The sequence below is a fragment of the Leguminivora glycinivorella genome, chromosome 3, assembly GCF_023078275.1.
Source record: "Leguminivora glycinivorella isolate SPB_JAAS2020 chromosome 3, LegGlyc_1.1, whole genome shotgun sequence".
NCBI classification, from domain to species: Eukaryota; Metazoa; Arthropoda; class Insecta; order Lepidoptera; family Tortricidae; genus Leguminivora; species Leguminivora glycinivorella.
The window spans coordinates 13,230,091-13,244,621 of NC_062973.1; the positions used below are offsets into that span (position 1 = coordinate 13,230,091).

At 39.8% G+C, this 14,531-nt stretch overlaps 1 protein-coding gene across 1 annotated transcript in view; it reads left to right on the plus strand.

Annotated features, from left to right (window-relative positions):
- The first annotated feature begins 285 nt into the window (after nucleotides 1-285).
- LOC125224646 (disks large homolog 2-like) overlaps nucleotides 286-14,531 on the plus strand; it is a 54,711-nt gene continuing 40,465 nt past the window's right edge. Inside the window, exon 1 of the mRNA XM_048128074.1 lies at nucleotides 286-538. Coding sequence (XP_047984031.1) covers nucleotides 286-538 — 253 coding nt within the window. The remainder of the gene's footprint in view (nucleotides 539-14,531) is intronic.

Sequence of the window (14,531 nt, forward strand, 5' to 3'; positions counted from 1 at the left end):
TATTAAAATAAAGAAAAAATAAATTTCTTAACTACGCATAGGTAGATTAGGGGTCAGACACACACCAAACATATCTCTGACACTGACTTTATCGCCATGTTTTATTTTAGTTATTCCCCAGGTCTATGACCAATGGGTATTAAACTCAATAGACTAATGTGTTTTTTTTATAAAAAGTGAAAGTGACGTATAAAATGCCTGTGCAAAAACACAAAAGCTAAAGCTTAGTGAGGGCTGGCAATGGCGTGTGACAGTGCAACCTAGCGTGATGGTGCTAAAGTCAGTATGACAACGTGGATGGCGCTGTTCGGGCTAGTATGGCTGCTACGCGTGCGGGGTTCGCTGTGCGGCTGCGCGGCGTGCAAGCGCGCGCGGCACGAGCACGACGCGCCGCCAGGCGCGCGCGCGCCCAGCCCCGACGAGCGCGCGCCTTTCGACGTCATCACCCTGCAGCAGTACACGCGAGACGTCACCGTGCAGACCGACTTCGATGATGAAGACGATTTGGATAAAATCGAGCTTCAGATCACGGAAGACTGTAAGTATCTTTTTAATCGCTATACTTTAAACCATTTTGGTGGGAAAGATATGAGCAATTGAGCATGTAAGAACTTCATAGCCGAATGCACAAACGCTATAATATCCCTTTCGTATTTATCTCTATCTCTCTTGCGTATTGGCGCGACAGAGCCAGATTGCATTTCTGTCGGCGTCTGGCGTCGACGATTGCCATTGATTTTTGAGTTTCAAACGCACGATCTCATCGCTGTAAAAACATCGCTATTTTTAAATACGAACTCTAAAAAGTGAGAATCTAGTAAGTCCACTAGTCTTCAATACCTTTATGTAGTTCTATTATAAACATCGCCTATACATAAGTGCTCAAGTTTCATTGCAGCAAGGTCCTTAAGTCATTAATATAATTAGGAAAATATGTGTGATCTATCTCGCGGCGACATACTCTCGCGCCAATCATGTGCTAACCCTGCAAGTGGAAAGAATATCAAATTATGATATTGTAGTGACAGGTTGCTAGCCTTTCGCCCACACCACAACTTTGTACTCATATTCCACAGTAGACTTTTACAACACACCCACGGGAGGAAAAAAACATAACAATACCTGTTTACTGTATACACGACTCTCCTTATTTGAGAAAGTCCTACGATATTTTTACCTTTGCGTCTTTTCACTTATAAGGTTTTTTTTTTTTTTTTTTTAATGTCCATTTTCAACTTTACGGTCCCGCTTTCAGTACGGGCGGCCGATAACTCTTGATTACTTTATTTAATATATTTGCTGTTTACGAGGTTTTTACTGTCTTAATAGTATTATGATAAATACATACATACAACATACATACAATCACGCCTGTATCCCTTGAAGGGGTAGGCAGAGCACATGAAACTACTCAAGTTTCAGTGCCACTCTTGGCAAATAAGGGGTTGACAGAAAACGAAACTGTGACATTGATTAAAGAATAGATATACATTCGTAACTTATGTACTTACTACTTATGTATGATTGTATGTACTTATATCAAATTGAAATATAATTGGCATAAATTTTTACATGAAGCTTAAATTATATAAAATGTTATGCAGACCAATAATCAGCCTACACAATTACTAACGCTTAAATTGACTTTCACCCTAGACTAGACAAAGTCGTTGGCCTGTCCAGCCAGACTAAACTCTTTGGTGCTTTGTGCCCTAAAGTAAGTAAGTACCAGCAATTTACACTATACGAGATATATAGTTACTTTAGAGTTAGTCTTTTCATTTGTTCGTTAACTCCCTGGATTTGTACAGAGTTTTATTATAAATATAAAAGTAGCGTACTTATATGTATTTATAAGGAAGGACATTATAATCCAAATAATGCTTAAATGCTAAGAGAGCCGCTGAAACTTGTCTCATTCATGGAATATTTTAATTTGGGGCTAGGTTGACCTGTGTAAGGCGTCCTCAAAATATTTATTTATTTATGTTATTTTTGTTAAAGCCTCCGCCACACATAAAGCGTTTTGATAGCGTAGCGTTAGCGGAGCGGAATGCGCGCGCGTTCCGCAGGTTCCGCTCGCAATCCACGCGCATTCCAAACGAAATCCGCGCTCGTTAGTTCCCGTCGGCGTCCGCTGAGTGCAACGCCAGCGTCCGTCCGGCGCACCGCTGTCATTGCGCTCCGCTAACACTCCGCCTACGCTCTCAAAACGCGCATGTGTGGCCGAGCTTTAAGGCTGTTGAGGATATGTTAATTAAGTCATATAAAATGAACGATAGGGATTTATTAAATTAAGTGTGCTCGGGATTTTGAAAGTAATGTATGTATTTAGCAGAGGTATGTATTAAGATCGTGCGGTATATCGTTGTTTGATGAGTATACATATACCTATGTATTTTTTTATACCTACTAATACTCCTAAGGTACTTAACGTAAAAAAATACTGCCTTTTCTACGCTTGGAATTAATAATCAATCTCAACTATAGAATCTAATTGTGATTCATAAGAGAATTATCAAATTGTAATGACACGTCTCAAAGTAAGAGTTAATCTAAGATTCACCAATAAAACTTATTCACTCGCTTTCATTGCTATTGGCCAAGCCACTAATTTAAATTTCATGATTATTACAAATAATTAAAATTGTAACGTATCCATAGTCACACTTATAATTAAGTTATCAAACCTTACCTCCGCTGTTTCAAGGATAACGTTGTTGAGTCTTCTCCGAGGCCATGGGAACCACGCTGTCCTTGAAACGTAGGAAGGCAGTTTTAAATTTAATAATTAGCATTTAATTGCATTTGGGCGTATTGCTCGGTCTAAAAGAAAAAAAATCATGTCCTACCAAAAATACAAAAAAGTGAAAACAAAGCTTAGTAAAAGCTTTCAAACTATAAATCAAACGATGTGTTGTAAAAACAACAGTTGCTGTTTTCAAAAAATACTGATTCAATTCCATTAATCCATTACAACCAAACGTACATTTTGCAAATGCACCAAACTGCGAACTTTAAAATTAGTGACTTACTTCAAAATAGCATAGTAGCGAGGGAGTTTCTTGATGTAAAGTATGGAAGAAAATTGACAATAATTCGAAACCTTATTACCTGAAGAACGCTCTCTGTATAGTTTCGCTCTCTACACGTTTCTTAGAACTGTTAAGAAAATTCAATACTTATAGAAACTTCCCATAGACGGTTGTAACTTTAAACTTTTAAGATTATTTTTATGTTCCATCTACAACACAATTTCAAATGAATTTCCAGAGCGAACCCGAGTACCTTAGCCATCTAGTAATCAATATGGAAAATATTGCGCCAAAATTAAACGTAAGTTTTACAAGTCCCACCGCTTTGCCTTCTCTGCCGTTTTGCTGAGGGATTTCTAAGTAATTTTCGTCTACAGACCAAAGCGCATTCACCATCTAGAATACCTAGATCCTAGTAATTCCCAAGAGCCGCGTCATGAACGCTAATTAGAGGATTTAAGCCTTTGCTTAGTACCTTTATCTACATTGAAAAAGCAATTGCTGTTACGTCTTTTGACTAATTAGTGTATTACAGTAGCGGAAAAAAACTATCATACTCGTTATAGATCGAAAACAATAGGTCGAAAATTCTTAAAATTAGACTTCTATATCAAGTAAACGACTATAAATTGTATCATCATTACAAATATGCATTAGAATACATAAAGGACACTGCACGTGGCCCATGGGCAGCCACGAGAGCCTGATGCTGATTAGAGACCTTCACACACACCAATCGTGTATGTTACTAATATTGAACTTCTTATTATAATAACACAAAATAGGGAATCCTATTAAGAGGATACGGTAGCGAAAATGCTAAAATGGAAAGGAGCTCCCCTTTCAACTTGGGAATTTTAGTTAACTATAGAAGTGTTATTATTAATAACTTATTAACTAGATTTATCGAAAAAAAATTGTCCATTAAGAACAACTCAGTCTATCTATCTATACATTTGACACATTTTTAAATATTTATCTCGAGAACTACTTACAATATCGATTCAATCGCCGATAGGATGTACCCAATTGCTAATTCGAGTCCAAAAAAACTACTACGATGTTGCCACTGCAATAAAATAGGGTTCCGTAGTCAACTAGGAACCCTTATAGTTTCGCCATGTCTGTCTGTCTGTCCGTCCGTCCGTCCGTCCGTCCGTCCGCGGATAATCTCAGTGACCGTTAGCAATAGAAAGCTGAAATTTGGTACCAATATGTATAATCAATCACGCCGACAAAGTGGTAAAATAAAAAGTGAAAAAAAAATCTTTTGTTAGGGTACCCCCCCCCTACATGTAAAGTGGGGACTGGTTTTTTTTTTCATTCCAACCCCAACGTGTGATATATTGTTGGATAGGTATTTAAAAATAAATAAGGGTTTACTAAAATAGTTTTTTGATAATATTAATATTTTCGGAAATAATCGCTCCTAAAGGAAAAAAAAGTGTGTCCCCCACCCTCTGACTTTTGAACTATATGTTTAAAAATATGAAAAAAACCGGCCAAGAGCGTGTCGGGCCACGCTCAGTGTAGGGTTCCGTAGTTTTCCGTATTTTTCTCAAAAACTACTGAACCTATCAAGTTAAAAACAATTTTCCTAGAAAGTCTTTATAAAGTTCTACTTTTGTGATTTTTTTCATATTTTTTAAATAATTATATGGTTCAAAAGTTAGAGGGGGGGGACGCACTTTTTTTTCCTTTAGGAGCGATTATTTCCGAAAATATTAATATTATCAAGAAACGATCTAAGTAAACCCTTATTCATTTTTAAATACCTATCCAACTATGTATCACACGTTGGGGTTGGAATGAAAAAAAAAATCAGCCCCCACTTTACATGTAGGGGGGGTACCCTAATAAAACATTTTTTTCCATTTTTTATTTTTGCACTTTGTTGACGTGATTGATATACATATTGCTACCAAATTTTAGCTTTCTAGTGCTTACGGTTACAGAGATTATCCGCGGACGGACGGACGGACGGACAGACAGACATGGCGAAACTATAAGGGTTCCTAGTTGACTACGGAACCCTAAAAATTACAAAAGTTGATCTTTATAAAGACTTTCTAGGAAAATTGTTTTCAACTTGATAGGTTTAGTTGTTTTTGAGAAAAATAGGGAAACTACGGAACCCTACACTGAGCTTGGCCCGACACGCTCTTGGCCGGTTTTTATACATATATTTTACAATTAGCTAATCAGCGAAATAGTGTATAGTGGGCTTTATGGTTGCCACGGCCGCCATTGTTTTGGAAGCGGCCATGACACCATGGTCTGTCAAACTGTATTTGAATTTATTATTATGCATGATACACAGATATACAGACTACATCTCTGATATATGATAGACAGACGTTAATATGCAAGTAGCGCTTTATTGACAACCGACACTTATGAACCTTTTAGATAAAAAATGGCACATGTAATGATCTATTGTTTTACCTTAAAGAGAGTATTTGCAAGTACGTAAGTAAGTTTGAGTAATGTTCTTCAATTTATGGTTCCAAATCTCCTGAGGAGTCTCAGAGATACATTGGGCACTCGTTCAATACGCTAAGGAAATACCTTTCGTGAGCCCCTGACTTCGCCACGCGCCATTCTGAGAGCCAGTTCAGGTGCTACCCTTCAGCAATAACATTCTAATATTGGTAATGGGTTGTTAGACTCCAATGACTAATTTAATAAACATTGGCGAAAATTGCACCGGACTGAGACAGGGCATCTTTAGTGCATATATTTGTCTGGTTTAAGTTTTATTCTCAGTATTTATTTTCTTTCTTAGGCTAGCCTGTTTATAATATAGATATAAAAGTAAAATACAAAAACACATACAAAACAATATAAAAATAGTATTTTATGCAACTGGTGGTTAAAAGAGGTCAAAAAAGGTGAGTGGCGTGGGTAACAATTTGAGGCGAAGCCGAAAATTGTTAATAAAGACGCCACGAGCATTTTTTGACTCAGTTAAACACCGTTGCATACAATACTTTTTCTACGACCAAGCACTTATTTTGAAAGAAAATTATAAATCAACAAATACCTACTTTCAGTCATCTTAGTTATCTAGTGGACCGCCTACCATTTTGAATATGCAGTTTGAGTGCAAACATGAAAATAAAACTGTCTATGGTATGGTTCTTTGAAGCCTGGCCACTAAGACGAATCGAGCCGAGTTGAATCGAGTTCTCATACATTTGAATGCGATTCGACGCGTCGCCAATGAACGCAGCAGAAAACGAAGGAGTCTCGACTCTGCGAATTGGTTTGTTAAGTTGGTAGCAATGTATTTACTGAACTGTAACAGCTATATCGTGCTACTTCTACTAAATGTTTTCAGGGTTTAGACTATATAGATAGACTTGTCCTGACATCTTTTATGTAGGGTTTTTAAGTTCTATGCACGACCTTGTAACTCACGAATAACAGTACGGGAGTAGAAAAAACATATAAACACATTATAAAAAACATAACCTAGGGTGCCGCCAGCAGCGGGGCAGGGCCTAAGCTGCCGGTGGTTAGGGCTGCAGAGAGAGGAACCGTCGGACTATCCGCGCCGTGTCCAAGATCACCGCCTTCTGCATCTGGCCCTTGATCCAGTCACCTAGCGAGAGTCTCTTAAGATGTTGGTCAAGACTCTTCGCTATGAGACCGTTCGCTGAAACGACTATCGGAACAATGATCGTTGAATCAACATCCCACATGGCGGTTATCTCGTGAGCCAAGTCTAGGTACTTACTGGACTTGTCCTTCTCGGCTTTCACGAGATTATCATCATGGGGGATGGTGATGTCAACGAGCACTGCCCGGCGTTGCAGTCGATCTATTATCACAATGTCAGGCTTATTGGCTACAATAGTCCTGTCAGTGATAATAGATCGATCCCAATAGGGCGTGGCACGACCATTTTCAAGAACTAGCGCAGGTAAGTACTTGTAGTACGGTACTTCGTGTCCACAAGGCCGTATTGAAGAGCAAGTTGCTGGTGAATAATCCTGGCTACGAGATTATGTCTGTGCAAGTACTCGCCGTTAGCAAGATGAGAACAACCGGAAATAATATGCCTGAGTGACTCTCCGGGATGGCGCCATGCCCGACAAATGTCTACCGTACCGTCCTTCAGGATATATTTCCGGTAGTTGTTCGTCATCATAACTTCGTCCGCAATTGCACAGGCAAAACCCTCGGTTTCTCCGAAGAGGTCCCCGAATCGTAACCAGTTCACCGATGCGAGCAGGTCTACATCGGGTCCCGTGAGGGCCTTGTAGAACCGCCCGTGGAGCTGCTTGCTCTCCCATACCGCCTTGCGGTCCGCAGTACTTAGTACCACAGGTTTGCGCCAGTTCTCTTTCGCCAAGGAGAGCGGCGTGAGGTTTCCGTCAACTGCCACCACATCACGATGCATCCCACACTCGTTGTTAAGGAAGTAATTCCTGAGATTGTACACCTCACGGTTGTGGAGATCTTTGGCATTTAGGAAGCCTCGACCTCCACACTTCCGTGGGATGTACAATCTCATAACAGACGAGCGCGGGTGTAACATACGAAGTTTTATTATTATTAGCAACGTGAATGAAGGTGATGTTGATTTTTTTTTTATACTACGTCGGTGGCAAACAAGTATACGGTCCGCCTGATGTAAAGCGGTCACCGTAACCTATGGACGCCTGCAACATTTTTTCATTTTTTTGATTGTCACAAATACACGTAATATAATGCGAATTACCAACATTTATCATTAGTGGCGACCGGTGGAACTAATTTGACGTATGAGAATTAAAACAAAAAAACTAAAACGAATTTTCTTCACAATTTTATCATCAAGTATTCTTGGATTTCTTACGTGCCAGATAAAGAATGTAGAAGGTTGGCGAAACCTGAAAAGTATTTTGACAGTGACATAAGTGACATTGACAGCTGTGACATTGACGTATCTGTCGTAGTTTTTTTGGACTCGAATTAGCAATTAGAGTTATAGTATATAATATTTCTAGACAAGTATTTAATTTGAGTAACTTGATATAATGTTATAATGGTTTTTGTAGAAAAGAGACGCATGTATATCCAAATATCCAGATCAAAAACCTTTTTACATATGTGGGTCACCCTTTTTGTAGAACTCCGATAGTACTGTCTCTCGAGAATAAGGCTATAAAGCTCGTCCCACAGCGTCTGTTAACAGCATAGCAAAATTTTGTATTCGCAAGTTCCATGGCGTGAATGTGAATAGCTGAATAACCGGTGACTCATGTTTGTGAAAAAAATGTCTTAAGTTAAGTATGAACTTAAGACATTTTTTTCACAAACATGAGTCAACGAAACACAAGGGTCTTTAGATTTAACATTTTAACGAGGACTAATAGTTATTTTAAAATTTTTCCCCTCAATATAGCGAGAAAACTACAACGCAAAAAATGCGTTTATCACAGCTTCCAGTAGTTCCACAGGTAAATCATCTTTATTACTAGATTCACCTACTTATAAATTTTAAAGCAGTTAATTTGACTTTATTCAAGGTCAAATTACTTTACCCACTAGTGGATAAAATGCGTTTTTACCCGCTGGTATTTTTAATACCCTTTGTCTTTTGTCCTTTAGGACAAAACACGTGTTTCCGAGCTAGTGAGGGGAAAACATATTTTTACTTTTCATTAACGACTATTACGTATCTACTCCGGATGGACGGAGGCAGTTTAGAGTTTGACAAATTGTGTTTATCATTTTCATTACACTCGCACAGTAAATGTGAAATTGCACGCAGGCGGAGCGGTACGGCAGTTATAGAAAAACCGTTCTACTGAGGGATTTTGAAATTTAAATTACTAACTTAACTTAATTATTAACTTTTCTTATCGTTTTCATATTTATTGCAAGTGTGGTGAACGTGGGGCCTAAGCATATTGCAAACTCGAATGTTTAAAAATGGCTCCGGCAAGCCGTCGCGATATATCATACTCTTGTTTGCAATACATATTTAACTTCTATTATTATTAAACAATAATGCAGACAAATAAACATTTACGTTGCGTTTCAACTATTTTGAAATGTAAATTGCCCCGTCTGCCCGGTGTATGTAATCATCATCATCGTCTTGAGTTCTTGATCTAGACTTGCCCTTGTCCTAGTCATTTGGCGGCGGCGCAGCATGTATTCCTCTTCCACACCTCTCTATCGCCCGTCATCTCATAATTCACTTGCTTTCGTTTCATATCATCTTTCTCACAATCCACCCTTTCCTTGGTTTTCCTTTCCCGGTTACTTCCTTTACATTCATTCGTACCTTTCTCGTCACATTGAGTTTCATCTCTTCGCATTACATGTCTATACCATGCTAGGCGTTTAGCTCTTACCTTTTCTATTATTATATCCAGTGGATAAAATCGTTAGTTTGATTATATTATGCTCATTTTTTTTTCATGTCTAAATACATTTAGAACCTACAGGTTCGCAATGCAATATCAAAATAAAACAAAAAGCTAAATGCAAATCTAATAGGTAATAATTTAATTTATACTTCAAGGAAAGGCGAGATATCCCATAAGTTCAATTTGCATTGCCAGTATTGCCACCACGGAATAAATGAAAGCAAAGCAAAATATTGTTCAGCTTCCCTCGCTAGAAAATAACTTTTCAGTTATTTTTTATTGCCACTGAAAAATTATATTAGCTCTTCGTTCCTAGAATAAACTATTATAATAAGTTATATTGATGCCTTCAGATTCTGTGCCTCCATAATTTTTGATTTGCTTTATATACCTAAATAAGAAATTAGTCAGTACTGGACTTATCTGATTTAATTATTTACTTGTATGTATACTATAGTGGCTCTGTGAGCTGTAGACCTTCGCGACATGCTTAGAAAACGCAAAGCTGAAAAATATTTAGTGATTGTCACAGTCAAATCACGACAGCGACATAATACTAATAATACGCTATAATAGGCACTCAACTCAAACCCTTTTATGGCAATTACTGCATTTAACAAAATGTATAAAAACTGCGGAGCTATCATGCTTGCCTTGCCCTGCCCCCATTGTGGATGCTTTGCCCTCCGTCCCACATTTTAGTTTTGTTATCAATTTTTGTTTGGTAAGCGTATCGACGCTAGCCCGCGAAGTGGGCTGTCTATTTTCGCTCTTAAGGGTCACAAGAAATAAATAACCCAACATATTTTAAATACTACGTTGAACTTTTTTTTTTGCGGGGGCTTCTCCATTTTTGGTTTTGTTTTGTAAACGTGTCAACGCTAGCTCGCAACGTGGGCTGCCTATTTGTGGTCTTAAGGGTCGCAAGAAAACCCTAACCTAACTTATTTGAAAAAGGTACGTTGGTCTACCTTTTTGGCCCCCCCTGGTGGCTGCTTCGCCCCAAGTCGTCAATTTTGGCTTTGTTATTTTATCAACGCTAGCCCTGGAAGTGGGATAACGGAAGACGGAAGTAGCCCCCCCCCCCCTTGTTCTCGCTCTTCAGGGTCGCAAGATAACCCTTTTTTTTGTCGGAGTGGGGAATGCGTTACGCACCGTCCCCCCAGCCGCGGGAAGGCCTTGAAGGGGGGGGGGACTCCCTCCTTCGGCCCCCTCTCTTGTCGAGAGGGAGGGAAAGAGGTTTACCCACTAAACCCCACTCCGGCGTTTCGCCCTCTGTGCCGTTCGCGAGGGCGTCATGGGATCATCGGGTCTCCTCTGTCCACCATGGCGTTGGCGCCCTCCGGCAACCCCGAATTGTTACAGGGCATCCGCACAGGTTAGGGAGAGAGGGATCAGAAACGCTTGATCCCTCCCTCGACGGGGTTAGTGGGGCCGGTGCAATGCGGGTCCCGTACCCGCTGGCCCCACTAAGGGTCGTGGCGCAAGAATGCTCGTCGCCTTCGACCCTGCCGTCTTCGACGGAGAGGCAGCGCGTCAGCCGCAGCTTCACGCTCTCTCTCCGCCGCCTCCTTCTGTGACATGACGTCTTCACAGAAGGAGGCCACCGCATCCCATCTTCTCTCGCTGCTCAGCATCGCCGCTATGACGCTGTGCAGCGAGAGGTCCACCAGTCCTGTGGCTGCGACCAGCGCAGCCCTTTCCACAGCCCAGCGACTACACTCCTCAAGGGTGTGCTGGGCCGTATCGTCCTCCACACCGCAGTCCAGGAACTGGGTGCTCGGCTCTCTCCCTATCCGGTGCAGGTAGTGTCCAAAGCACCCGTGCCCGGTCACCACCTGAGTCAACCGATACGCAAGATAACCCTAACCAAACTTATTTATTTAAAATAAGTACTGCGTTGGTCTATCTCTTTGGCGGCGGGCGAGCCCCCCTTGTGGCTGCTTTGCCCCAAGTCGTCCATTTTGGTTTTTTTATCAACTTTAGTTTTATAAGCGTGTCACTGTCAACGCTAGCCCGGGGAGTAGGCTGCCTATTTTCGCTTTTAAGGGTCACGAAAAAGACCCCAACCTAATTTAGTTTAGATAATTCGTTGGTCATTCTATTTTTTTTGTTATAAGCCTCCTCCCTTAGTTGTGGTCTTAAGGGTAGCAAGACAACCCTAACCTTACTTATTTGAAATAGGTACTGAGTCTGTTTATCTTTTTGGTGGGGCCCCGAGCCCCTTTTGTGCCTTTGCCCCAAGTCGTCCATTTTGGTTTTGTTATCAACTTTAGTTTTGTAAGTGTATCAACGCTAGCCCGGGAAGTGGGCTGCCTATTTTCGCTTTTAAGGGTCAAAAAAAATCCTAACTCGTGTTTTGATTACAACTCAAAAACAGTTTATGTATATTGCTACTCGTCGTCCTATAAGGACTGTACTGTTACTGTTCAGAAAGAAGCACTCTGGGACTCCAAATATTATTTTCTAGTTTTTAGTACACTTTGAGGTTTAAATAAAACCGTTTAACTTAAAAAATATCCGTCCGGGGGTAATGTAAAATCAAAATAAAAACGCCAGCTTAGCGTGTGTGAAAAATGTTTGTTTGCACCAACGATGTTTGATAAATGCGAAATAACTAAATCTTATAGACAGGAGCGTTTGAGGATTTCATACAGAGAAAGGATGGGCAATTTCTGATATCCTCGCAATATTTTAATGATAATTGAGACTCATGATTCTTTGTGAACAGTAATAAGCATTTATTTCAGTAGTAACAATAACGCCATCTAGGATTTGAGGATTGATACATATCAGGTCATCATAAGTTGTAATAGAAATATAAATCTTTATTTCTTAGAATATGGTACATACAGAGATGGTCAAGTTACAATAGGTGCGTCATATTCTGCCTACATCGGCGTAGAAATATTACAATTTATTGCTAAGGAACTCGTTAACTGAATAAAAACACATGTCTAGTAATCAAACAAACATTTTCCTCTGGAAATTATTTAAGTCTGTTATTGATACAATGTCTTTAGGAATCTTTTTATACAATTTGATTGCCATAATATATACAGTTTTACTATATATGCTTAATCTATGTCTAGGAACGTACAGTTTATGTGCATACCTCCCATGTAGTCTTATTATGAAATTTATGAATCACATAATGTAGTGGAAAGTGTATTAAGTAAAGACAGTCAAAATGTCAAAACTGAGGTTCTAAATGTTTTAGCCCTCTGTCGAGAGATGGCAGTCAATCTTGACTGAAAGAATTTTATTGTATTTTCTAGCGCTCAAATAAATCAATTTATTTATTCAAAAATATGTATTTTTAATACATGTTGTTTATTGCCTTACTTTTTGAAGACGTTTACTCATATTTAATGTCAAAAATGATTCAACTAAAATAGTATGAAATTCAATCGAACACATGAAAATAAAATAAAAAACATTTTTTTTTAACCTAAAGAGGCTTGTCTTTTTTCACTAGCTTAAATATATGATATTAAAATTCAAAACCAAAAATACAAAAAGTTATGGCACCGAGGATATTGGAACTCAGAATCTCGTGAGCAAAAGGTTTACTACTGCGCCACAGCGAGTTATACGTAGGCTGGCGAAATTATGATACTTATTCTAAAAATTTTACATATTTATATACCGTCTAAATTCGTGTTCGAGCCGGGGTTCGAACCCACGACCTTTTAAGAAGTATCTTCAAATAAGCCGCAAGCTATGTAGGTACTAAAAAAAGGGTAGGCAAAGTGTAAACACGTATTTAAATTTTACTGGCGAATTTTATTTTATTTAAATTAATTTACAACAGTTTAACAATACAAAGAGCTTCAAATGTGTTAATACTTCACCTCAGTGCCACCCACAGCTGTTTTCTCAACATTATTTCTACAAATAAGGACTAAACTGCACAACACTTTCACAACACATACTGCCATGGATCTCCTGTCCCAGCTCCAAAAGGAAGTGAACGGTATGAAAGATCTTTTCAACACTCGTATGGACAGTTTTGAGAACTCAATCTCTACAGAGGCTGTGGCACCACCAGCAGTCCAAGACGACTTCAATAGCTTCAAGGATCTCGTAAAAAAGATGCTTTCAGGCCTGCAGACTCAGTTGGACATAGTCTTTAAGGCATTGGAGGATTTGGAAACTCGGTCGCGGGCTGGAATATTGCTGCTGCATGGAGTCCCGGAGGCTGAGGGTGAAATTGTCCCATCTACGGTACAGGACATTTGTCAAAACAGGCTGCAGCTAAGTGACATCTCTGCTAACTGCTTCATCTCTTGTCACCGACTTGGTAAGAACAAAGTGGCCTCCAAGCCCAGGGCGGTACTTATAAAATTCTCCTGCCCTAAAACGAGGGACGCTGTATGGGCTGCCAAGAAGCATCTTAAAGGTTCCGGTTACACTTTATCAGAGTTCCTAACCAACACTCGGCATGCCGTATTCCTTGAAGCCCGGCGCATCTACGGAGTCAAAGGTAGCTGGACTAGCGATGGCCGGGTTGTTGTCATATGTCCAGATGGCTCGCGACACAAAATTACAACTCTGATGGAGCTCCGTGCACTACCGGTGCCATCGAACGCCCTCGGAGCCGCCCCAGTGACGTCCACTAATAGAGATGAGCAGCTCAGCGGTGTACCCGTGCTGCCTAACGCTGCCAGGAGTACTGCCACCTCGGCGGAGCGCAGGGTCCTTCCAAATCGAGGCTCGCGAAAGTGAAGTCTCGATGTCAGTCGCAATCGACGGCATAGTGTCATTTATTCAACTGTATATGGGTGTTTAACTGCAATGATCTCTTAACTAATATATTTAATTCTTCTGTGTGAGCACTTCTCCCTAATATGTACTCTCAAGGTCAGCCATTCGAAGTTCCGGATATCACGTCACATTTACTTTAACTCTGTACGGCAATTATGTAGGTTAAATGATATTCAATTCTCGAGTAATCTTGTCTGCAGGGTGTTTGTAAGTTTAAGCTGTCACTCAGTGTTGCCAGACGGAATTTGAAATATGAAGTAGAAAAATGAATAAAAAACCAGTAGATCGGGAGAAAAAGCAGTAGACTACAAATATTGATACCAAGTGAAGAAGAATGAAAGAAAAATTATGCTGTTACACGAAA